The 25,889-nt window shown below is 36.8% G+C and overlaps 2 protein-coding genes across 8 annotated transcripts in view; both read left to right on the forward strand.

Annotated features, from left to right (window-relative positions):
* LOC117568603 (axotactin) overlaps window positions 1–25,889 on the forward strand; it is a 100,764-nt gene that overhangs the window by 35,399 nt on the left and 39,476 nt on the right. For all 7 annotated transcript variants that reach the window (XR_004572158.2, XM_034249355.2, XM_034249354.2 and 4 more), the window contains exons 5-12: window positions 1,801–1,936; window positions 4,648–4,932; window positions 11,153–11,683; window positions 12,518–12,714; window positions 16,717–17,582; window positions 23,175–23,389; window positions 23,465–23,711; window positions 23,841–23,993. Coding sequence is in view for 6 of the 7 variants with exons in the window: in XM_034249355.2 (XP_034105246.1) it covers window positions 1,801–1,936; window positions 4,648–4,932; window positions 11,153–11,683; window positions 12,518–12,714; window positions 16,717–17,582; window positions 23,175–23,389; window positions 23,465–23,711; window positions 23,841–23,993 (2,630 nt within the window). In the remaining variant the exon portion in view is untranslated. The remainder of the gene's footprint in view (window positions 1–1,800; window positions 1,937–4,647; window positions 4,933–11,152; window positions 11,684–12,517; window positions 12,715–16,716; window positions 17,583–23,174; window positions 23,390–23,464; window positions 23,712–23,840; window positions 23,994–25,889) is intronic.
* Window positions 7,993–9,437, forward strand: LOC117568606 (uncharacterized). Its single transcript, XM_034249367.2, has one exon. The coding sequence runs from the start codon at window positions 8,078–8,080 to the stop codon at window positions 9,278–9,280; it is 1,203 nt and encodes a 400-aa protein (XP_034105258.1). The 5' UTR covers window positions 7,993–8,077; the 3' UTR covers window positions 9,281–9,437.

The raw sequence follows: 25,889 nt of genomic DNA on the forward strand, positions 1-25,889 counted from the left end.
CAGCAAAAGAGCTGCACTCATAATAAAATATATCTAACTTTAGCATAGCCAAGTTAATTAAAAACTTATTAGAAATTTGTATCAAATTCCAAATGACTGTGCTAGTAACGCATTACCCTGAAAGCCTTAGTCGCTCTGGCTCATCCCATTGCAATAAAGAATTGAATTCGTTATTTCTATCAAATAATAATAATAATAATCATTTCCCAACGGTTCGTATGAGTATCGCAAAAATTGAAAAGTTTACCTTGAATTAATACGATTCTTCAGAATTATGTTATGTTATGAATTATGACTTTATATAAAGTTTCATAACATTTCGATACAAAGTAACAATTTAAGGCAATAAAACTTAAACTTCTTCTGAGGTTACAAAGAAAATAGGTTCAAAAGAGTTTTGAGTGTTGCACTATAAAGTTTCTGTGTCAACTATGGCATGTTGCAGCTTTACAGGGTATTCAATAGTGCGACTATTCCAATTATAGTTGTATATCAATTGTCAGAGCATACGTATGTACTTGTCGGCCAGCATGTTTTCGATGTTGCTGCTGCTTGATGTATTTTGTTGTAGTTGTTGTTATTGGCAACATTAGCATGCACATACGTTCAGCAAGCAATTAGCAAGATTGCAATGCGTCTGCATGTGCGTGCACGTTTGTGTGCATGTCCATGTATGTATGCATGTTTGTGCATGTTGGTTAGTGTAAAACGCTTTATCAAAATTTTATAACAAAGCGTTCAGTTTGATTTATGAACGCTCAACTTTTGTTAACTCACCTCCGCTGGACAGGTGGCGAGTGAAAAGAGGATGCGAAGGGAGGGACAACATCATCATCAATAACAACAACAGAGGCAGATCGTTGCGTATTTTCATACTATTTAAAACAAACATATCCACTACTAATCACACCCATACAGCTGCACATGTATGTGAATTGATGCTTTTTCTCTCTTTTTCACTGACTTTACACTGAAAAAAAATTCTAAAATTAAGATTTTAGTCATAGTAATAAGCATTTTGGTGTAAAAAGTGGCATCTTAATGCTAGAAAACACATCTTGATTTCAAGTACATATTATATAAGTTAAGAATTAAGTTAAGAATTAAAAAGGAAAGTTTTTAAATTTAATTTGTTATTTATTATTTAATCATTTTATTATTTGCATTCAGTTGTCGATGGATTACCAAAATTTGTAATATTTTATGACTTATTTCGAGAATTTGATATTTTTCTTAATTTTAAGAATTTGTTCTTAAGCGTGTCTTATTTTACGTACACAATTTTTACGACAAATGTTCGTGATTTTAGGAAATGTTTTTTTTCAGTGTATGTGTTTATTATATCTGCCTCACTCACACACTGCTGCATGGAGATGCACTCATAAATAACACGCAAATTCCTAATGAATTTCAGCTGATCCCTGCAATGGTGAGCACAGCAGTTGCAATTCATTTTCGTAGATTTTTCATGCAACTGCCAGCAACGACAACAACAATGAGAAGAGTAACAATAACAACAACAACAGCAACAACAACAAGAACAATAACAATTTATCGCCCAGCGCTTGCAACTTCAACTCTGGGCCAAAACGCATAAATTCATAAATTTTTATCATTTGTCTGTGAGTGTGCGTGTCCCGCCTACGTGAGTGGGCGTGGCTCACTAGCAAGCTAGCTAGCTGGTTTATTGGTTTTATGCTCCATATCTTTCACATCCCAACATCAACTCTCCCTCTTTCCCTCTCTCTCTATCGTTTTCGATGCTCCTGCTTGACTGTCGCGTTCGTCTCTGGCACACAGGTGCGCATCGATGTCCATGGCGCAAGATTAATTGCACGCGTCGACAATAGTCAGGAGGAGGTATATCTCAAAGGTCTGAATCACGAGTACAACTACGGTGTCTCCACGAATCTGCCATCGGTGGTCCTGGTCGGAGGTGAGTCTGTTGTCCCCATCACGCCCCACACCCCCCCTCAAAATCAATTGTCTCCTCTTCTGCCCGCCTTAAAGCTGAGGCTGCTGCAGCACATGCAGCTAAGCGCACAGCTAACAAAAAAACGAGTGAGAAAGCTACTGCGGAGTGTACTCGACTTTGAGATACCCGCTCCCTATTTTGAAAGTAAAACAGTGAGGTATTATTCTTACAATAAACCAAATATTTCCACTGAAAAATACTAAAAATGTCGAAATTTGGTATATTGATATACCACTACATTCAAAATATGCTTATATGCAATATTAAAATATACTATATAAATATACCACAAAACTACAAAAATATACCGAAAGGTATATTTGGTATATTGACATAGCACATTTAAAATATACTTTTGAATAAAAGCAAAACAGTCTGGTATTATTATTAAAATATACTGAAATTTTATTCCGGAACTATACTAAAATATATGGAAGGCTATTTTCACTATATTGACATTCAAAATATACTATAGAATACAAACTATAGTATACCAGACTCAGAAGCCTTTTTCTGCCTCTTACATACATTTCCTGGATGCACAAAGTTATAATACCCTTCTATTCTATATGTGCAGCGGGTATAAAAAGTATAGCAAACTATTGATACGGCAAATCTGAAAACGAAAATTGAAAATTGAATTTCCCCAACGCACACACACACACGAATGCTTCACACACAGTTGCATTTGCTCATTTGCCATTGAATTTCGTGCGCACTTTACAGGTATAGTCTCTACGTGTGTATGTGTGTATGCGTGTGTGTGTGTGTGACTTTGAAAGCTGCTTTTGTATGCTATTTGAAAATTTAATTATTTGACGCTCGCAAAACCGCACGCACACACACACACACGCGCACACGAACGAACTAAATTCGATGACGGAATATGAAGCGCCTAACATTGTGCACATCGAATGAACCATTGATTGCACTATGGAGCAAAAGCAATAGAGAAAAGTGACGAGTGGCATGAATAGACAAAAATATAATACTGCGATACCAAAGAAATAGAATTCAATAGTACTAAGAATAAAGTTCGACTTTAACAAGAGAATTTTGTTGCATTTAATGATTGAATGTTGATAAGGCAGCAAAAACAATACTTAAAAAAGTCAAAGCAATTATTTCACACAATTCCAATAACTGATCGATATTAATTAAATCAAATTTATATTTTAACGTTCTAAATGCAATTGATTCAACTTCAAACACAAATCAAATTTGGTAGCATTTAACTCGATGCTGTTTGGAATTATTAAAATAAAACGGGCACAATTTCACAATGCACTAAACTTGTGATTGAATTAAAAGTAACTTCGATTGAACGGGATTTAAATCGAATGCAATTATTATTCAATTTATGGCACCAATTCTAAAATAGTCAACGGAAAAATAATCAAAGAATATTGTTTGCGTGCTAAGTTATGCACATGATATAATTCTCTTATATTATATTTTCACAATGATTTCGGCAATATAACGTCAATACTTTTATAGTTTTTTGTCACTTTAAAAATCTTTATTTTAATGTTAAAATTATTCTAGATTAACTCCTATTTTAAATGTAAATAGCAAAACTCAAAACATTTTGAACTTGACATTTTTAACTCTAAGATTTATTAGCTTTCACTGACAATCTGGTATATTTTGCACTTTATGGTATATTTTGAATAAAGTTCTATATCAATATACCAAATATAACATAGATAATGCCTATATACAGGTGTCAATATCGTGGGCTTATTGTCGACTTTAAACACAAAAATAATTAATAATATGCACAATTCAATTCTTTCTGAGCCTCAACTACTATATTATCAAGTGGATTTTATCAGTCTTAAAAGCTTCAGCTAAATGTAAACATTATTCCTTATTTTTTCGCATTTTAATTGTAAACAGCAGCGCACAAAATCATCGTTTCAATTAATATCAAATTTTATATTAAAAATTTATTTTTTCTATGACTATAGATTATTTTCGATAATATGAACAAATACAATTTTCAGAGCCTCAACCATTTTATTGTAAGGCAAATTATATTTTACTTTTGAGAGCATCTATAAATTGTATAATAAACAGTATTCCCCCTTCATTCACATTTTAATTGTTAATAGCAGTACTCAAAAATCTTTTGATTACACTGTCGAAAGAAAGAGATTAATTTAATTATTATTTAAATGCTCTTACTAGCTGCAGCTTACGAGAGCTAAAAGTCTGCTCATCTACATAAATCTAACTTTACAATTTCGCTTTCCCCCAACCACCATTCGCCACTCGTTTTGTTTTTGGGGGAAAAAGAGCAATAACAACATCAACAATAACAACAAAATTCAGCAGGACCAGTAACTTTTTTAATTAAACAATATTTAAAGCGCAACCCATGAAAACTTTCGAACTGTAAACAAAATGATGTTATATTTTCCCATTTCCCATTGCCCCGGCTTTCTATCCCGAGGACCGAAAAGCTTAAATCCGCTTTCAAATATTTCTCTCTCGTGTTAATTAATCTTGTTTGTGTGTGTGTGTGTGTGCGGGTTTGTTTTCTGCCAAATGTTGACCAACTATTAGGCAAACCCATCAAACCTCAAAAAACCCCCCACCGAAACTGAGAATTGCGACCATTTCTAATTTCAATTCCACACTTTGCAATTTCAACACACATACATTCACAGGCCTCTCGTCGGAGGAGAAGCTGCATGGCGTCAAATATATCACGGAATCGTTTGTCGGCTGCATACGCAATGTGGTGCTGAGCTCTGGCAAGGCTGCCTCCGATCTGCTGCCAATCGCACCGCTCGTTGCCACCAAGCATGAGAATGTCAACGAAGGCTGCTCGGACATGTGCGATTCGCGGCACAATCTCTGTTTTGTTGGCTCCCGTTGCATCAACCATTACTCGGGCATCTCATGCGATTGCTTTGGCACCCACTACGAGGGCGAGCACTGCGACATCTACAGTGAGTATCCATCTATCTATGTTTGTGTTTGTGTGTGTGTGGTCAGACAAGAGGGAGGAGGCAAAGTGAGAGGGAGGTCTTGCTTGCCCTGGGGCTCACGAGTTGAGCCTGGCAGCGCCATTTTGTTTTAATTATAAACTATGTTTGTTTGCTTGCGGTTAGCCAATGACCTCCTCTCTCTCACTCACTCTCTTGTCTTCCTCCATGTTTACTGCCTGCAGTTTTAAACACGCTAATGACCTGACCATAAATTATGCAAAATAGTGTTTGACTTTTTGACTGCCGGGCAAAATGTGCGCAAAATTAGTTTGTTGAGCTCAAAATATATATACTAACTGGCCTTTTTAGCATGCCAAACTACAAGCTCCCCTCTTTCCCTACACCCCGCTTCCCACTTAACCTTCTACCACTTATCCAACATCCGTTGTTGTGTCAGGCATTTAGTTAATGACATAAAGCCAATTCCATGCCACCATAATTCCAATTAAGTCACGCGAGACCATTAAAAATGCCAAATACCATTAAAAATTGAGCAGCTTGTTTAGCTATTTTTTCTGTTTTGCTGTTGTTTTTGACATTGTTCAATTAAAAACGACTGCGGGTGTACCCTGCATAGCTTAATGCTCGAATATCCTATTAATAATAATCTGTTCCGACACAATTAACTAAAAAAAGTGGAGAAGGTGCGGGTGATAGGTTTAACAAAAAAGAGTTTGATTGGGTCAACAGTTGTATATCCTTCTTGAACCCTAAATCAACTAATGCCTACTAAGCTCTGACATTTACTTAATTACACAGTATTTTTTGATTATGCTTTTTCAATAATTACAATGTTACTATTAATTTATTTAACTAGTTTGGGTTAATTACATGCTAGAGAGCTTTGTTTGAAGGGCAAAAGGGTTCTGTATCATGTATTAAGTGTTTAATGGCAAAACATAGGTTTAACGAGTATTAAATTAGGATCGATATTTCTATCATTATTATGACACAGCACTAAGATTATATAAAGGTAATATCTTAATATGATAACAATTAGAACATGATATTAATTTCATAGTGTCTGTAATAGTTTTTCAAGGGAACATTTTTGAGAACGATAAAAAAAATGAAGACCAATTTATAGTTAAACCAATAAAATTAAAGGAAAACGTATAGATCTTGCTTATAATTATATACGATTTAAAAAAAGTATTTAAGATACACGAATAAAATGAAATATGATTGAAGAATTAAATCTTGCATTTAGATTTTTTCAATCTAAAAATATAGTTTCGAGACTTTACGATCGAAAAGTCTTTTAATCACGATTAGCAATATTCATTTCAATATTTTAATATTGAAATATAATATTTTAATTTAAAAACAAAATATTTTTAATCTAATAATTAACATTTAACATAACAAACTTGATTTAAGATTTCTTCAACTTAAAAATCTCATTTTCATCTATTTGTCATCTATTTCTATCTAGATTTTTTCTCTCTGTATCCAAGTATATTGATTTATTGAATAAATAGCGAATCTAAAGCTAAGGGTTTCTATGAAATGAAGAGATAATTAAATGATTATTGATCAGATTAAATTGTGAATTATTTCTACGCCTTAATAATAATTATATGACATGATAAGCGATAAAGTTGGCAAACAAACTATTGAGAAATAACGTTGCGACTTTATTAGTTACAATCTTTCAAAGCGATAACAAGTAAATTTTATGATGTAACACTATAAATTAAATAATTGATTTTCTTTCTTTTCTTTATAAAGATCAGTTTGAATAAACCATGAAATATTCCCTTATTATTATGAAGTGACTAGTGTAAAACCAATAATTAAACCTTAAACTTTTAAACAAAAGGGTACAACGCGATCCTGCTTGCCCCACACTTTCTGAGTAGCTAAAAATTCGTTTTGCCGTATTAAACAACAACTGTAAAATGTGGAGTAATAAAAGCAAAAACAAAAACGAAAACGAAAACAAAAACTAATGAAAGCGCGAGCTCGACGTGAGGCAAAACGCCAATGGACAGCTGCAAATTGCAGAAATGCTCGCTAACGTAACGCTATAACGGCATGTGGCGGCCATTTTGGCAAATGCGCTCTCTAAATGGCGTCTGTCAAGGACAAATGGTGCCGTCACACCGAGTTGTATGTGAGTGTGTGTGTGTGTGTGAGTCGCTGATCACAATAACGAACCAGAAAGAGAGAGAACAAGAGAGAGCGAGGTGAAGCGTGTTGGCTGCAAGTTGCAAGCAAATTGCACAGATGTACTCGACGACCCTACAGCGACCCTTTGCTGCCACCGTTTACCTAGTGGCTGTAGCTGTGGCAGTTGCAGTAGCCCTGAGGACCGGTTGTCGTTAGTTGCATGTTGCAGTTGTCGACAATTCGGTTGTTGCTGCTGCAACGGAAACAGTGTCAGGCCATTAAAAGCGTAGCCAGAGACGAGACGAAACGAGACGACAGACGAGACATAGGTAGAGAGAACATGGCATGTGTGCGACATAATCAAACGCAGATGCTTCTGTAATGCAATAACTAAAATGACAACCAACTGACTGTCTGCATAGTAGCACGACATCCTTTCGATGTCTATGTGTGTGTGTGTGTGTGTGGCACACTCATTCTGCTCATGTGTCAACGGAATGCGAACGGCGTGAAAATCATTAGCCCAGCCATGAAATTCCATGAAAGAGAGAGACTGCCAGATTTTTTGGTCTTGCAACATCAGAGTGAACTCTGATGCTGCTGCTGCTGCTGATGGTCATGCTGCTGTCAAACGTGGTCGAGAGCGAGTTCACTTCACTCACACTCATGCACAAGCTGAGCTGACAGTGAAATGGCAGACATGTCTCTGATAGAGTTGCAAATTTGCCAGCAGCCAACTGCTAGCTGCCAGCTACTATTAGCTATTTTTCAAATTACACTGCTCAAGTCGAGGATATGTGTCTGATTAGTGAGTGCTTAATTAAGGTCACTTCAAGCAGCTTCAAGTTTGCACTCGTTTTGAAAATCCTCTTCAGCTGTCAGTCAGAGTTTCACTTTCGGCATCATAGTTGGCTGTGTCAACAGTCTTTTTCTTTTAACACAGTTTTCGTTTTGTGGAATTTTACTCTGGTTTACTCTTGGGCAAATTACAAAGATGAAGGAGTTACGCTGGCGTGCCAAGGATTTTTCGGAGTTCACTTTCCATTTGCCATCGGAGCGAGTAGCCACAATGCGAGCCAATAAGCTGGCCAACGAATTGTTGCGTCACAGTCTCCTGAGTAGAAAATATTTACCCAAAAGTCGGCTGCCACGCTACAATGAGTTCAGGCAGCTGGTGCAAGCGGTGCATGGAAACAGCAGCAAGGCCAGTGAAGTGCTTTCATTGCGCGTCTTTCACAGCCTTAAAGAACTGTGTAGCGAACAGATCAAGCGACAGAATGTAAAGCATGCCAGATTGACGACGATTCAGTCGCGTCTGTCACCGGAAATACACAGAACAGCGGTGCATGTGAGAAACAAATACAATGATCTAATCGATATGCAAGATATATATCGCAAGAATCTGTTGCTCTTGAATCGCATCAATGCGATTAAGCGCATTAAAGGCACCATTGATTGTTTCAATCGCACTCCAATAATAGCGACCCCAAAGCGTCGAAGTCTCGATTTGAAAGCGGAAGCTTTAAAGCGAGAGAATAAGCTTATAGGCTGTCGATTGCTGACGGCTACATCCAAAGTGGATTCACGCAACTCCCGCTTCCATTGGACAGAACATGATCGGCCGGAGAGCAATGCATCCGTCGATGTGCTGGAGAAGTATAGCTCTTATATGCCGCTGCCTCAGCCCAATAAACGATTGCATACCGATAAGGAATTGTTGCGTCCCGTAATCTATTTCGATTTGGCTGAGCGACAAAAACGCTTCCTTGGCCGTATCTGCATACAGCTGTACACCGAAGTGAGTCCGGAAGTTGTACTGGAATTTGTGCGTCTGGCCACCGACAACGATGTCCAGGCGCACAAATTCACGCACATCTTTCCAGATCTTTGGATGCGCGGTGAACTGCAGCCGCAAGCGCGCGATGCACTCGAAAATCATCACAGCAGATGCTCCACTTTGGATGCACGAAAGCTAAAGGGCCTATTATCGTATTCATGGAGGCATGTGAAGCGTTTCCCTAAAGGTGCCCTCGTCTATACGATCACCTTCAAGAAGCTTTCGGTGACGCCCCTGCGCCGTGTTATCTTCGGGCGTGTGCTAAGTGGCATGCGAATGCTCGAGGTGTGTCGCGAGTTTGGCACCAAGGGTGGCAAGCCCAGAAAGCCCATTGTTGTTGTCAAATGTGGTCTGCTTTAGCTGAGGTTGGTCCCTCGAAGGCATGCGATATAAATGCACCTCTCGCGGGCAAACTGAACAAATCTGTAGCATACTTTTTGGGGCCATTTCGCGCACTCGAAATTCCCAACAAAAATGCAAGTGTGTTTGTATATATCTATGTTTATATAAAAAAAAAAAAACAAATTATGAAGTATGCCTGCACTGTGTTATTGACTGGGCGTGGCTGCCGCTCACCCACCACACACACACACATACACATACGTGTGAGGAGAATATGTGTCAGATAAGCGAGCAGCATTTCGCTGTCACTGCAGCAAAGCAAAAAAAAAATGAAACTGTTACACGATTTGCACTTTCCCACACGGAAACAGAGAAGTGAGAGAGAGAGAGAGAACGAGAGAGAAGTGAGCGTACTTCACATAAACGCCTACAGGCTACCGTCCACAGTCATAGTCCAAACAATATAATCTATTTTTGTGCCGCCTCTTGACGTTTTTTTTGTGTGCCATGCAGATAATGCAACACAGCACAGCTCAGAGCAGCGCAATACCGCAGCACAGAGCATAAAATAGCGGCCAAAAAAAAAAAAAAACGAAAAAGAAGAGAATACTCGTAGTACGCAGAAAAGTTGTTTAAATTTGCTCGGGGTTTTTGTGGTAAGCTGCGAACGCGGCAAATGGAAGCCAAGTGCAAATATGCTAACAGTTGAATTAAGTGAGAAAGTGCGAGAGCTTAAAGGTTTGCATGTAAAAAACTATACACAACTATTGATATGGATTATACTTATGGTTTTATACGTGTCGATGTGTTTATATATTGCTCAAATATTGAAGCTCTCACTTTTTCAACAATTTCATTAAAAAAAGTAGAAGGCCAACAAATTGCAGAGCAATTAAATATGTTTATTAAAATTAATGCAAAAATATGCTGAACAATTTAAAATTCTTGAGAGTGTGAATTGAGTAAAGTATGAATGAATGAAAATTTTGATTCTGCTTTAGAATTTTGCACAATTATGTAGTTAATTTTTAAGATACAAAAAAGTTATGACAGCTTATAACAATTCACAACAAACCGTGCTCAAATATATAAAAAATACTTTAAAAACAATTGTCTTCGCGAACAAATTATTGGCCAACAAAATGCAGAACATGTTTATAAAAAAATTTCAAACAATTTCTTCAAAATATTCTACTCTATAATTTTGGATTATTTATATATTTTGTGATTTAAAATAAAAAGAAAGAAGGCGACAACAATTTGCTACAATTCATTACCGCAATGTATTTAAAAATTTCTCAAAAGTTTCAATTTTAATTTCATGATAACAAATTGTATACGAATTAAACATTATTATTTAAATGTACGTAAAAATAACATGCGGAATTTATTGAATGTTTAAATTTTTAGAATGCAAAAGTCGAAAAGGTAATGAAAGATTAATTTTGTTTGATTCTGCTCAGACATTTTGGATGACTTTATAATTATTTTTCCAAAATAATGTATAAACTAAATACAATTTTAAAGGATGACAATAATTTATTAACAAATGAATGCGCAATAATAATAATGAAATTATAAATGAAACTCTTTGAGTCTAAATTCCAACTGTTTTCCTTTTTCACTTCATTATTTACTTCAATAACTCTGTAGTTTATTTCAAAACTCTGCCTTCATTATATGAGAAACTCTACTCACATTCACAAACGATTCAATAAAAAATTGGATATATGAAAAACAATACGCAACGCTGCAAACTACTATACAATGTTTTTTATATGTATGTTCGCAATCAAAACATTTTTGTTGTGAAAATTCAACAATGCATTGCAGTATGGCAAATGTAAATAAGAAAAAAAAAATATACTTAAAATCAATATTATTTTTTAGCTGCCACAATTATAACACTGCGCGGTGCCAGCTACGTTTCGTATCGCATCTACGACTGGAAGGATCGAGTACACTCCTCCACCACCCGCATCAGTTTGATGTTTCGCACCAATTTCGATGATTCAGCTTTGTTCTACGCCAGCGGAGAGTCGCTGAAACATCAATATATCGCCGCAGCGATACGCAATCAATCGATTTATGTGGAAATCGATTTCGGGGATAATGTTATGTCCACCATACTCACAGATGATCTGACACGTGGCTATTGGCATAATCTCACGATATTGCATGAGCAGCGCACATTGCGCATCATACTCGATCATCAGCAGAAGATTTTGGAGTTGCCGCCAACTGCCAGTGGCAATCTGTTGTTCGATCCGGAGATCTACTTTGGTGGCGGTCCAGATCTCCACAAGAAGAAGGGTCTCATATCGCACAACAATTTCGTGGGCAGCCTAAAGTATGTGTACTATAATGATATATCCATTTTATACGAACTGCAACGTGGCAATCCCAAGGTGCATTATCATGGTAAGAGCGGTAATAAAAATCGGAATCTAAGATTAAATCTAAGAAAATTTCAATAAAGGCAGGAAATGTGACAGGCAGAAGGAGGCATCTCTAACTCCAAAAGCTCTATCTATTCTTGATCAGCGTTATCAGCCGAGCAATGTCCGTTTGTCTGTCCGTATGAATACTTTTATTTCTTTCATCCCTTAAAATCTAATATGCAGTAAGCGTAAGCTTAATCCTAGAATCACGACTTCGGTATACCATATATATACCATATATTGAATTTTATAATATTTCGATATACATAATACAGTATCGTCAGAATATTTCGGAATTTTTTCTGAATATTAATTTGGTATATTTTAAGAAGTATGTATATATCGATATACAGTATCTCCAGTATATTTCAGTATTTTGGTATATTATTTTGGTACATATCAAGAAGTATTTCGATATACCAAAACCAGTATATTTCAGTATTTTTACGGTATATGATCATTAATTATTATTTTGGTATATTTTTAGAAGTATGTTGATATTCCAAATTCAGTATCTTTAGCATATTTCAGTATTTATTTGGTATACTATTTTGGTATATTCAACAAAAAACTTCCCTGCTTTGCTTTCATTTAAAATAAGTATTTCACAGTTGAGCACACTCGACTGAATCTTTCTTATTTGTTTTGTTTTATAATTCCTTAACTTTAGAACTTCTCAGCGGTAGTTAAAATTGCTTTTAGTTACTTAGTTTCCTGGTGAAATTTTCTAAGAATTCTTTGAGGATTCCGATTTTGAAGTACATAAAATTGTATACCCCATGCCATTTAAAAAATTTCTCATCGTTTTTGACAGGCGTTTTGGAGGCCGAGTTCTTTGAGAATGAAGTGAATGTCATACCCATTACGTATCCGTTTGCGACATCTCACATTTGGTGGCCCATAAATCATGCCGAAGAATTTAATATTAAATTCGATTTCCGCAGCAGTCGAGCCGGCGCGGTGTTGGCCTACAGTGACGTCACGACCAGTTCCGGAAATGGCTTCTGGGAGGTAAGTGTGTGCGTTGAAGCATTCAAGCATATATTCTATAGCTTATGAACTGCACACACAGACACAGACAGAGTGGGCGTGTCTGCCTGTGCGTGTGTCTATGTGTGAGTGAGTATTGCAATGTTGCTGGACATTCCAGAGCAGAGAGAGCAAGGCAAAGACGTTGACGTCAACGTCAACGTGTGCTTAAGACGACTAAGCAAATGATGTTTGGGATCCAAGCGAAATGCAAATCAAACGTACATTGGTATGCGTGCCTGTGTGTGTGTGTGGGTGGGGGTGTGTGTGTGCTAGTGTGCAGATGGGCGTGTGAACGAACTAAGCAGGCAACAATGCAGCAGAGCAACAGAATCGATTGCGTTCCGCAAAATGAATTCGAAGGTAAAGCAATGATAGTTTTGAAGAAAAATGCTATTTGCATAGTTAAAATAATGTAATAATAATAATTTGCATAGTTAATAATCATTGCAGTATATTATTTTAAAAAAATTTTGAATCCATTAATATTTTACACAATTTCAAAATGAAACTTTATAAACAGATTGATAGAGGTTTATTTATAAATATTGAATTTTCAGGATAAATTAAAAGCTTTTGATAAAATTGTAATTTAAAATTGCACAAAATATTAAGAGGCTCCAAATTGTTGTTTATTATTTCAAAACCCTTTGAACGTGTGTTAATTAGATAATTAAATTATTTTTCGTCAAAAAGGTTTTAAAAACAATATATTAAATTTAGAATTCATAAATATTTTGGTAATCAAATCTTCATCAATGCAATTGTTTCGAAATTTTGCCGACCAAGTTTTAACGGATAATTTACAATTAAATTATTTGGCATATTCGTTGGGTGAAACTCCATTCAACGTTAGTTTCAATTAATTTTCGATGAAATTTCATATTGAAATAATTATATATAAATATGCAGAATAAAATTGTATTTCACAGTTGCAGGCAATATTAAGAGGTTAGTTTATTAAAAGCTTTTCCAAAGATTAACGATTTCACCAATGAAATTGTTTCACAGCGCACTCATAAAACGCAATTTTGATTTGCAGCGTTTTGTGATATCTTATGAGCTGTCTCCGTTTCACATGGCAAAATCATTTTATTTTATTTGCAGCAGATTTTATGTGCGCAAAAGTTGCATATAGAAGATTTATCACATTGCTGCAACAATTTGAAGCGATATGCCGATGCAACAGAAAAAAGAAGTAATAATATTGTATGTGTATTATGCATTTATTATGATTGCGCAATCTAGATTGTGCTGCATATAAAAGTGCGTTGCGACTGAACACAAAAATAGCCCTTAACAGCTTAATGCCACTCAACTGTGGATCCGAGCTCCCTTTGCTCCCTTTCCAATTGCTGCAACAAACAAGCAAATACACACACACATACTCATGCACTTGATTATGCAGCAATTGCACCAGTATGTGTGTGTGTCCGTGTGTGTGTTTGAATAAATGTCAGTGGCATTTATCTATATTTAAACAAACAAACGTGCTGGACTCGGAACGTTTATTTGGTTACTTGACATTTTCGAAATACACTAAGGGAATAAACACACACCTATGCAGATAAATAAACATACATACATATATAGCTATGCATATATGTATGCGTAGCTGCAATATTTATTTGCATTTTATTGTTGACTTTCTTGCTTTTGATTGCAAAGCAAGCTAGAGCTGCCTTGGCAGCAGTCTGTCTGTCTTTCGTTCTGTCTGTCTGAGCGTTCCCCCTAATGCTTCTCATTCAAAAACAAAATTCAAATGTCAATAGACTTTTAACTGAAATGAGAGGAAAAACAGAAGTAGGAGTTTTGTATGTAGATTGAAATACAAATTGCTGGCCATCTCGTAAAATGTTGTAATAGCAATGAATATTTATGCTACGAAAGCCGTTTAATTTTCCATTTGGCTTTTTGGCTTATTGAAATTGCCTGACGATTTATGTCCAAGTGTTTGTTTGTCTGTGTCGCAAAATTAATACGAAATTGATTGCACATATGCCAGTAAATGTTAATAATATTTTTCGTCACAAATTGAAATTGCCAAAATGTTGTGATAAGCGCATAAAATATGCTCAGCTCAGCTCAGGACAAAGGCGATAACTTTAACAATTCACGAGTCAATGTAGATTTTGAAAATACAAATACTTTATATGCAAACACTGGATACAAGTTGTATGTAAATTTGCGCTCTATTTTTTGTGTTTTGTTAAAGGGATATGCATTTTATTTATTGATTAACTATTTGCCGGTCTGGCCACAAAATTACCACCTGCGTTTTAGCGCAGCGTTTGGCAAACTAATAAATTTCCCAATGGCCCACCACAAAACTGTCAATTCGCATACGCGTTTGACACTTGTCGGTGAAAGAAGAGAAATGGGAAGAGAGAGAGAGAGTGAGAGAAAATGGAGTGGGAGCATTGCCCGCATAAATCGCAAATCAAAAATCGAAAATCGAATCGAATTTATTGACAGCGCACAAATGGTGGAAATAGTCAAAAACGACAAACAAATAAAAACGCATTTCAAAACAAGTAAGAAAGCTACAGACGAGTGTGCTCGACTGTGAGATACCGGCTACCCATTGTGAATAATAGTTATTATTGTATGTACAAAAATTCTACTATGCTAGTTATTCGATATTTATGGAATTGCGTGGAAAGTTTGAAACAAACTAAATTTGCGTGCTGTCAAAAAAATTTATATCTGTATCTCATATAGTCTGAGATAAAAGTGTTCATACGGACGAACAGAAAGACGGACTGACAGACAGACGGACATGACTACATCATCTTGACTTTTGGCACTGATCACGAATGTATATACTTCAAAGGAGATGGCTCTCTCTCAAAAAGTTGTAATACCCTTTAACCCTATGGTTAGCGGGTATAAAATCGCAATTGTGAAATATTGTCAGATCTCGGCTCAGTTTGCTGTCGTCGTTCCTGTTGGATGTGTTTACTATTTGCCTTAAAATATATATAGTATAACACGCTGCCAAAAGTCTAATGAAATATGCAATAAAATTTTAGTATTTTGGCATTTTGTATAAGCGAAAAATCAGGCGAAAAAGCGCAATCCACAATTCGCGCAAAAGCAAATAAATATAGCATCGAGAGTGTACACTAAACAGTGGCTGGCAAAAGCATTGCTCGATGTGCTGTCATTGAAATAGGCATGAAGACTGCTAGGCTGCAAATGCGATTTATTAGAGCAATCGACCGCCAACTTATAAAGTTGATTCAATTTTCTCGTTCATAAATTTAAATGGACCAACACCATAGGAGAGAGGGAAAGAGAAGGAGAAGGAGAGTTCGCAATTGGGACGTGTCATATCTGCATAGTCAGTGTAAATAGTATAAACTGTAATGCTGTTTGTTGTTGTTGTTGCAAATTAATGGCTAACAATTTAACAGGACCAACAGTTGTTGCATTGTAAATCGAAATTGCGCGTACGCGGCGTATGCGTAATATGATTTAAGCGAGCTTAATGCACAAAGGCATTTCAAAATTGAAATATATGCAGCAGTTGTTGGGGGAGTGACTGCAGCATATTGTTGGACATTTGGCAATTTTGATTTATTTCCAACACACACACACACACACGGTTACACTTAAACAGTATTTTGCAGATTTTAATGCTAACAAAGTTTACGTATTTTTCTGTGTATATTTTACATGCGCTGCGCTTTGCGATGTCGATGACAAAACTATTATGTTGCAACACGCTAACCCCACACAAAAACGGTTGCCACCTGCTGCCTGCTGCTGCTGCTTTTGCTGGACGTGCAACATCCGGCAACAACAATAACAACAACAACAACAACGACAATGATGATGTTGACGCGATAAAAACCCGAAAAACCCTCGAATCGTAACTGTCGATAACGTGCGCCGGAAATGTAAAACTAACGGAAATTACAAAATGCCCGCCGACAACTCTTTGCACAAACTGCAACTTGCACAATCTCTCTCTTACTGTAGATACGTCTAAGCTCGGACAAGCTAAGCTTTGATCTCGTACCCGATGTCAACAACAATGTAACGCACTCGACAACCATTAAAATCAATCGCGCCACTTCCTGGCACAGCGTCGAGCTCGACTACAAACAGGGCGAGATACGCTTCACCGTCGACTACCGTCACACGCTGAGCCAAATGTTTGGTCTGACCTTTAACATTGGCGACAAACTGATCATTGGCAGCAGCCTCAAATCCGCTGCCATGGGCCTGGTTGGCTGCATACGCGATATCGAGATCAATGGCCATCTAATTGAGCCCCGACATGTGGTCAAAACAGAGAGAGTTGTGGGTGAAGTTGCTTTGGATAATTGTAACTACATTGATCCCTGCAAGAGGCCGAACACCTGCGAGCATGGTGGCAAATGTTTTGTTAAAGACGATCGGGTTACATGCGATTGCAAGCACACGGGTTACATTGGTAAAAATTGTCATTTCACAAAGTATCGCAAGACCTGCGAAGAGTTGGCTTTACTCGGATTCACAAAATCCGATGTATATCTCATTGATATCGATGGCAACGGGGTTTTTCCGCCCGCACATGTGAAATGTGATTTTCAGAGCTTGGAGAATGCCACGAAAACCATTGTGGAACACAATTTGCCCAGTCAGGTGGATGTGCGTTCGGCGCGTGAAACGGATTTTAGTTTCAACATACGCTACAGAGAGTTCTCGCCGCACATGTTGCAAGAGCTGATATCGCATTCGCTCTATTGCACACAATACATCAAATACGATTGCTATCGCGCCCAGCTGGAGCTGCACTCGGCCACTTGGTTCACATCGTCGGCCAAGAATCTCACCGTCGACTTCCTCGGCAATGTCAAGAGGTAAGCGAACCTAGCCACTCAACAGTCATTCACTTCGTTCGAACCACAGTAACACAGGAACCTACTGTCCACTAGTGAAACCTGTACGGTAGTACGAGTATTTGTGATTTACATGCGGTCGCCGCAGTGTGCCACCAAATTGTGTGTATGCACAGTGGCACAACATGTGGCACGTTTTGAAAATAAATAAAAGGATTTTTGATACTCAATTTTAGATATTGTGGGTTGAGAAGTTGTTCTTTCATGTTGACACATTTAATTTGAACGTTGCTAAGAGAAACTTTCTGTTTGGCACAGTTCATTTGACTGTCTTTTTAAGCTTCTGACTGAGATCAAATGAGTGAAAAAGGCATGCAATTTAGTCTTCATTTGAATGCACATTTAACATAAATCAAAATTATTATTATTCATCACAACATAAACGTATTTTCAAAATGTAATATAGTTCTAGAATTTACTTTTTTAATTAATTTTAATTAACCCAGTTTTCTTATACTCATTCCAAGCTAAATTTGTAGTTGGTAAAAATTTTCTTAAAATAATTAAATATCCACTCTATAAAAGAGGTATGGACTGTATAAAGAGCTAATTAGAAATAAAAATTTAATAAGACAAAATTTCAAGGATGAAAGTCAATAGAAAGTTTACTGGATAAATCTTATTACGCCAAGAAGGCGTACAACACCACGTCAATGAATTTAGATGTTGGCCATGTCGTTGCATATGTTATTTTTGTTTGATTGTCCAAAGAATTGTTGATATTTATACAGAAAGAAAAAAATCTGGCTAAAAAAAAAGAATGCAAAATCTTAATTCTCGGTCTAAAAAAAATGTTGAATCATTTGTTGAAAACATCTTAATATTTTAGTATCTTAATATAAATAAGATTTTCATTTTATTATTTTACTTGTATTTTGAGATTATTTTATTCTGAAAACAAGAATGATATCATTCATTTCAAGATTGAGAGATTTTGATTTTTTGTAGAAGTTCAATCTTGATTTAAAAATGAACCAACTTAGTTCAATTTTGACATCATATCAAATAGTCTTGATTTAAGATTTTATGCTTAAGCATTTATTTCATTCTGTGTCATTGAAATCCTTAAACCTTTCCTTAAAAATCTATATACATTTATTTTTATATTTTTAGTAATACAGTTTTATGTAGTTTTTCGAAATTTATTTTTTATTTCCTAGAGTAACAAAGAAATTTCTCTCTTATTCATCCACTGTGCGGCTTTGTCCTATGTCCAGTTGGCGGCCTATGCACATAGTTGCTGGCCGAGAATGCGGTGCACGCTGTTGCTGTTGCCCCCGTGTTGCTGCCACTGTCGACCACAGGCCACACAATTAATGTTGCAGTCTATTTGCTTAACTTGTTGGTCTGGCACTGTGCACTCTACACACTGTATGTGTGTGGCACGTTCTGCTCCAGTGGATAGCTCGAGTTCAGGCATCAGGCATCAAGCAGCAGCCGGGCAAGGGTTTTGCGTACGTGCGGTAATCCAACAATATAAATCCTTCATTTCAAAATGTACCATAGTTTGGGAGTAGTGCTGCACCACTTCCCCATTCATTCGCTCCCTCGTTGTGCCATTTCAATTGTAAATGAAACTTAAATTAATTGCTCGAACATGCATAATATAAACGCCTGGGCCTACACTTAATGCTAACTGACATATTTATCCACACGGGAGGAGTGTGTGCACAAAGCCTTGTGTATGCCACACACGCACACTAATATACACTCACACATACATGCACGCACACACTCACACATAGCAAATGCAACTCACTTTCATAACGCATCGATTTGCGTACATTTGTGTCAGCTGCAAAGCAAAAGGGCCAACTCTTATGCCACTTCTACATACAATTGTCAGCCTGTCTTGCTACGATTATGTGTATGTCTGCATCTCTGTATTGGTGTGTGTGTGTGTGAGTGTGTGTCAGTTGCATAATTTGTCATGCTGCTCGGGCCTATTGCTAGTGCTATTGCTGTTTCTCCTATTGGTTGACTGACCAACATCAAGTGGCCGCCTGCTGTTGGCTTAGCTCTTCAAATTTGATTTTTCATCCGTGTGTGTGCGAATACGTTCTTCTGACTGTGTGTGCGTGTGTGTGTGTGTGTCATGTGTGCTGTGCAAAACTGTTGCCTACTTCAGAGCGTCTTCTATAGCAATACTCACTCCTTTCGCTTCGGCCTTTGGTTAAGTTATATGTGCGGCATTTGTTTCTATTCATTGGAGCATAACATTTTATGGCGCTGAAAACCCAAGCGAATGTTGCATAACAACAAGAAGAAGAACAACTTCTTTAACTTTTAAGATAAATAAGCCGAATTTAGATTGCGCTATAATGCGGGCATATTAAGAAAAAAAGTGTGTATAAATGATGTAAAAATAAAAATAAAAAAGTGTTTAAGGAATTCATGAAAATTACTCGATAATGTGAGTAAAGCAATATTGCTACACAATAAATATAGAGTTGGGTACTAAATCGGAATCAAATACTCATTCAATAATTTTTATAATATTGCCCAGTAATATAACTAGATTAATATGAGAAATTATGTATAATCAAAATGCTTATTTAATAAAACACAACATATAAAAATTATTATTATGTTTATTAGGTAGCCCAAATAAAAATCTACACCAAAAATGTAAAGTTGAAGGTAACTTCAATTATTTTTTAAATTTATTAAAAATTCAAATACTCTTAGACATTTTCTGTTTATTGTTATGATAATCAGATGAACTTTTAAAAAACAAAAAAGAAAACAACATTTTATTTTATTAACTTTTCAAAATCTATACATTTAGTAGTTACGATATTAACCAAGCGGGGAGTAACTTTTTGCTCAACAAAAAGTTCAATGGCTTTTGGAAAAACTAAATAAAACGAAAATGATTATTTGGCACTGAATGTCTGGTAAAAATATACAAAATAAACCAACTTCATTTCCAAATTTAAACTATTAAATATGAATTATTGAAAGCAGCTTACTATTTGAATTGATCAAGGTATTCACCTTGTTGCATGAGCCAAGACAAGTCTTAAGCATTCACCTTCAACTGCAAGAACGAAAAACAGAAGCGTTAAAAGACACACACACACACACAAACACACACATGCACACTCAATATCCATAAGCGAAGCACAGTCCGGAGTTGGTTATAAAATGAGGCAGGCACAAATTTATGGCAAATACCGAAAGTGAAGAAGCAAAATACAAAATACAAAATTGCAAAAGTGCAAAACAAAAGAGCATAGCATACTTATTTGGGCATAAAAGGCTGAGTTGTATTTATGTCGGGCAAATATGTTTCCGGCTCAGCGCTAATAAGGTTTATGACTGCGTCCTCGCTCATGTGTATCTGCCAACATCAGTGAATATATGTGTGTTCTTGTGTGTGTGTGTGTGTGTGTGTGTGTGTTGCCGCCATATTGTCGAACAACTCTTTTTTGTATTTTGAACTTTTGCTGGGTAATTTTTCTTATGGCAGCCTTTTTAAAATGAATGGCTTTGTGCAGAAATTTAGTCTTTACGCCTAATTTCTTTACGCCATCTCCGTATCCCTTTCCCTTTCCCTTTCCCCATGCCCTGAGTCCCAAAGGACTTTGACAATACATCATGCGCCGGCAAGTAGGCAACAGCTGCTGGCAGCAATTTAAAGTTGCTTTTTTTCATGCCTGCTTGCCTGGCGTTTCGGTGTGCGTCACTAATTTCCGCTTTCACTAAATCAATTCTACAGCCTAAACAGTGTTCATTTCGTTCCCTCTCTCTTTCACTCCACTTTTTTTGTGCTTTGAACGATTGCTGCTGGTCTGCGAGGAATATCAAACTACGTTTTAGTACAATTTCAAAAACCGAAATCAGTATGTCCGTGTGAGTGTGTGTTTATACAGTCTGACCAAAGAAAAAGCACAACAGCAGTTAGAAATAAAAAAAAGAAACGAAAATAACACATATATGCGAGTTGGCTTTCTTTTTTTCTATGTCTGTGTCTGTGTTTGTGGGCTGCAACCCATTGAGCCATCTATCATTGGATCGTAGTTTTGGTCTTTACTCATTCAAAATGTGACAGCATCGTTTGTTTGTTTGTTTGCTTGTTGCCTGCCTCCTGCTCTCATGTTTTGCCTGCTGCTGCTGCTGCTGTTCCTGGTCTCGGTTAGCTATGTTCTGTGGTCTCTCTAGCTATAGCTTTAGCTTTGCTTTCGAGCTTTGCTTCCCGTTGTCAGCCGCTTAGTTTTGTGCAGCTTGCAAACGCCAAAGCGGAAACGGATGTGGCACATGCATTCACAAACCGCATACGTACAGCAGCTAAAAACTAACCATCACAAGTGCCAATGCATTGGGCGAGCAACAGTAAACGATTATTTCGAACACTCTACAATCAAGGATGTTTTACCGACCTTTTTGGATGAATAACAATAGATCGATCTAGCACATTAAATGTTGAACGCAACTTAAATAATAACTGAAAGTTGCTTAAGCATTTTTTGTGATTAGTCGACAAATAAAGTTGAATAAAATAAAGCTCAAAATCTTAAGTCATGGAGCATTTCATTAAATATTACAAAAGATGGATTTAAAGAATATTAGTTCATAATTTCTTTACAAAACTTTGATAAAAACATAAAGTACATTTTCAAACATTAGAAAATTTAGTTTGAGTTTTTCCTGAATTTCAAATTTTCACGTAATTCAAATATTTGAAATATTTATTCACAAATTCTACATAGACATGTTATTGTCCACATCGAATATTTGTTTGAGTCTGATTAAGTTTCATTCTCACTTTTTTATAAATATTTAACAATTTTCCTTAAAGTAAGCATGTAATTAAAATAGTTTAAATATGTATTAAAATATTTTACAATACATTGCAAATTAATATGAAAATTAAAATATAAGGCAAGAAAAAATGGTACTTAATCAAACTCAATCATATATTCTATGATTGAGAAAACTAAATATAATTTCTAATATATATTTTAGTCAGCTTAGCATTTGTTAATAAACATTAAAACACAGATAAATTTATTTTTCTACTTATAAAACAAGTATAACATTTTTTTTATTATTATTAATAATATTAAGGCACAGAATACCAATAAATTTATAACGTAGCGTAAATTGACTAGCGCTGGCTGCTTTGGCCACATCAAATATATTTTCATGTGACAAACGTGCTCACATAGTGCGTATACTTAATTTTTGAAGCATAGAATAAGTGTACAGTAGCACTTATAAATTGCAAAACAAAAATGCCGACAATAAATCGCCGAAAGGAATCCTTAGTCCGAGTGGTTGTCTCTCTCTCTCTCCCCTTCCCTCCCCTCGCGCTCTTAGTGTTTTTCTCTCTGCTCAGTGAGGTCTCCTGTCGCATCGGTCACTTCAAAGTGGACTCGTCAAATTGCCGGCAGCCCTGTCGACAGAAACCGTCTCAAATGCATGCAAATGTATGCGTCGAGCTATGTTTACGTTCTTCTTCGTTTTTTTGCGCTTTTGTGTTTTAATGCCTTTCACCTTTTTTTCGTTATTGTAATTTTTGTGCTGACCCCTGTCGGAACACGCCCACAGAGGAGCATGCCCGTGCTCAGTGAACAAGACGTGCGTGGACCCGAATCAATCATGCAACTGCGATGTGAAAGAGAACAAATGGAATTCGGACGAGGGCTACTATCAGGAACCGCACAGTTTGGGCATTACCAACATGTACTTCCTGCAGCAAAAGGATCTCGACGATGAGGCCCAGGGACGCATCACACTCGGCCCTTTGGAATGCGTGGAGACAAGTGAGTGATGCAAATTTTTCGAAACTAGAAACTAGTTGGCCAAAAACTAATCGCAACTGCTGCTATTGCACACAGATACACAGAAATACGTGGTCACCTTTACAACATCGCAATCGTATATCGAGGTGCCCGGGTGGCGCAAAGGCGACATTGCTTTCTCTTTTCGCACCACCGGCGAGAAGGCGATTCTGTTGTTCCAGCCACCCATTCGGGCGCACTATCCATCGTTTATGGTGGCCCTAACCGGTGACTATCAACTGACATTCAATTTTACCCTAAGCACTGGCACCACAAGGGAACTGGTGATTAACTCGCATCGCAGGTAAGTGTGAGAGAGAGAGAGAGTCAAAGCACTTCTCTCTCTATCTACGAAAATGGCAATTCGTAAGCAATCGCCATCGATTATCGTTAATTGTTTCCATTTTGTTTTTGGCAAATTGGCATTGTGCAGGTTGAATGGCGGCGAATGGCATAAAATATGGATTGACTATAACCAATATCATGTGCGATTCATGATAAATACCGATTACCAGATGCTCGACCTTCTGCCCGAGGAGGAGTTTGGACCATTCGAGGGCAGCATGTACATTGGTGGCGCCACATTGTAAGTACTTTGCGACACGACTTTGATATAGCACCCGGCATGTTACGTGTCTCTGTGTGTGTGAGTGTGTGTGGTTGGAGATGGGGTTGGGGTAAACGTTTTTATGGCTGCTTGCAACGCCACACACACACACACACACACACACACACACACACACACACACACACACACACACACACACACACACACAGAACTGTAATAATAACCACAGTGCAAAAACTCGAAGCTAGCGCTCAATTGGTCACCATTACGCTCGCCATTGGCCATTGCGGTCTATGCAATTTATTGCGGCAATTACGTTTTAATTATAAGCGCGCGACTAACTGCTGCTCTCGCCAGCAGCGAGTGGCAAGCGCTAAGTGTCAGTTGCAACGCGCAGACAAACGGACAGTCGAACATTTCCGCATAGTCAAAGCGTTAGCTTAAGGCTGCCTGCTGATTATCATAGCTGCCTAGAAATCTGGTCAAGGACACAAAGTTGTCGGTGTAGGGAAAAAAGGGTATTATAACTTTTGCATGTAACAGGTTATTACATACAACATTTTAAAGTTTTTCCAAAAATAATTATATATGTATGCTGCTGTTTTCGGTTTTCGTTGGATCAGTATGGTATATGTTGAATGCAGCAGTAGTAGAATATTTCAGTATTTTGGTATTTTAATTTTATATTTTTTAAAATTTTCACAATCTGGTATATTAAGTACCCTATGTTGTGAATGCCAATAGCTTTTGGAATATTTCTGTATTGTGGTATTTTAATTTTATATTTTTTAAAAGTTTCACAATCTGGTATATTAAGTTCCCTATATTGTGAAATCAGTAGCATGTCGATTTGCCAAATATGGTATATTTTGGTATATTTTAGTATTTTGGTATTTTCACATTTGTATGAAGCAGTTAATTAGATATTAAACATAAAAGTTTTTGAAAAAAATTGTTGACAATGTGGTATATTAAGTGTATATTTTGCTTTTGGTACATTGTATACTTTTAATTTAGTATTTAGGCGATTAGATCAAATATTTTAAGAGTTATTTAAATAATGATTTTATATGCAGTTGTTGTAACGTTATACCAGGAATATTTTTGGTATATTTCAGTATTACCGCATTTATTGAAACATAAAGCATATATTTCTCAGTCGATCACTCACGACTATAGCTTTGTAACTCATTTTTTTTTACTTGTAGATAGTACACAGTAATTAAACAACTGTTTTAATAAAATGTGGTTTTAATCCTGTTCACTTCTCCCCGCTTCCCCGCTTACCAAGCCACTCAACTCATTTGCACCACATAGACGCTTGTTTTATGTGCAAAGAGCGCTTATCAAAAGAATTGCCATAATTAAATTAACTTCCCGCTGGAAATTCATTTCAAAGTCATTATCAATAATCAAGCCAGAGCATGAGAGGTGGCCCAAGGGGCGGAGCGTTGAGGGGAGGAGGCAAAAGCTGGCTCGCGTCAAAAGTCGTCGTCGTCGTCGTCGTCCTCCCCCTCGTCAAACTCGTGCACAGCTCGCGCGCTTTTTTTTTGTATTTTTTACCCCATTCGCAAAATGCGAGCGAGCTTTGGCTGCTGTTGCTGTTGCCCCTTTGGCAGTTGGCAGTTTGGGGTCGCACTTAAAACGCGCTTATGCTTGATTGGCATAATTTATAAAGTTGTTTTTTCTGCACACACATACACACACACACAGAAGTGGAGAGACAGACAGAGTTGTGCCGACTCATAGATAGAAAGCAGCGAGCTTGATGTGGCAGCTGTTTTTGGTCTGGGGCACTTAACAAGTATACGCAATGTGTGTTGGTTTAATTATTAAAAATGTGCAAAATCAAATTGAAAAATTAAAAAGAAATGAAGAAAATGTGTACACATTTGCACTTAACCTCAAACGAGT

This window comes from Drosophila albomicans, chromosome 3, assembly GCF_009650485.2.
Source record: "Drosophila albomicans strain 15112-1751.03 chromosome 3, ASM965048v2, whole genome shotgun sequence".
NCBI lineage: Eukaryota > Metazoa > Arthropoda > Insecta > Diptera > Drosophilidae > Drosophila > Drosophila albomicans.

Excerpts from the sequence above, each read along its gene's own strand:
- LOC117568606 (XM_034249367.2), top strand. The coding sequence starts at position 8,078 with ATGAAGGAGTTACGCTGGCGTGCCAAGGATTTTTCGGAGTTCACTTTC.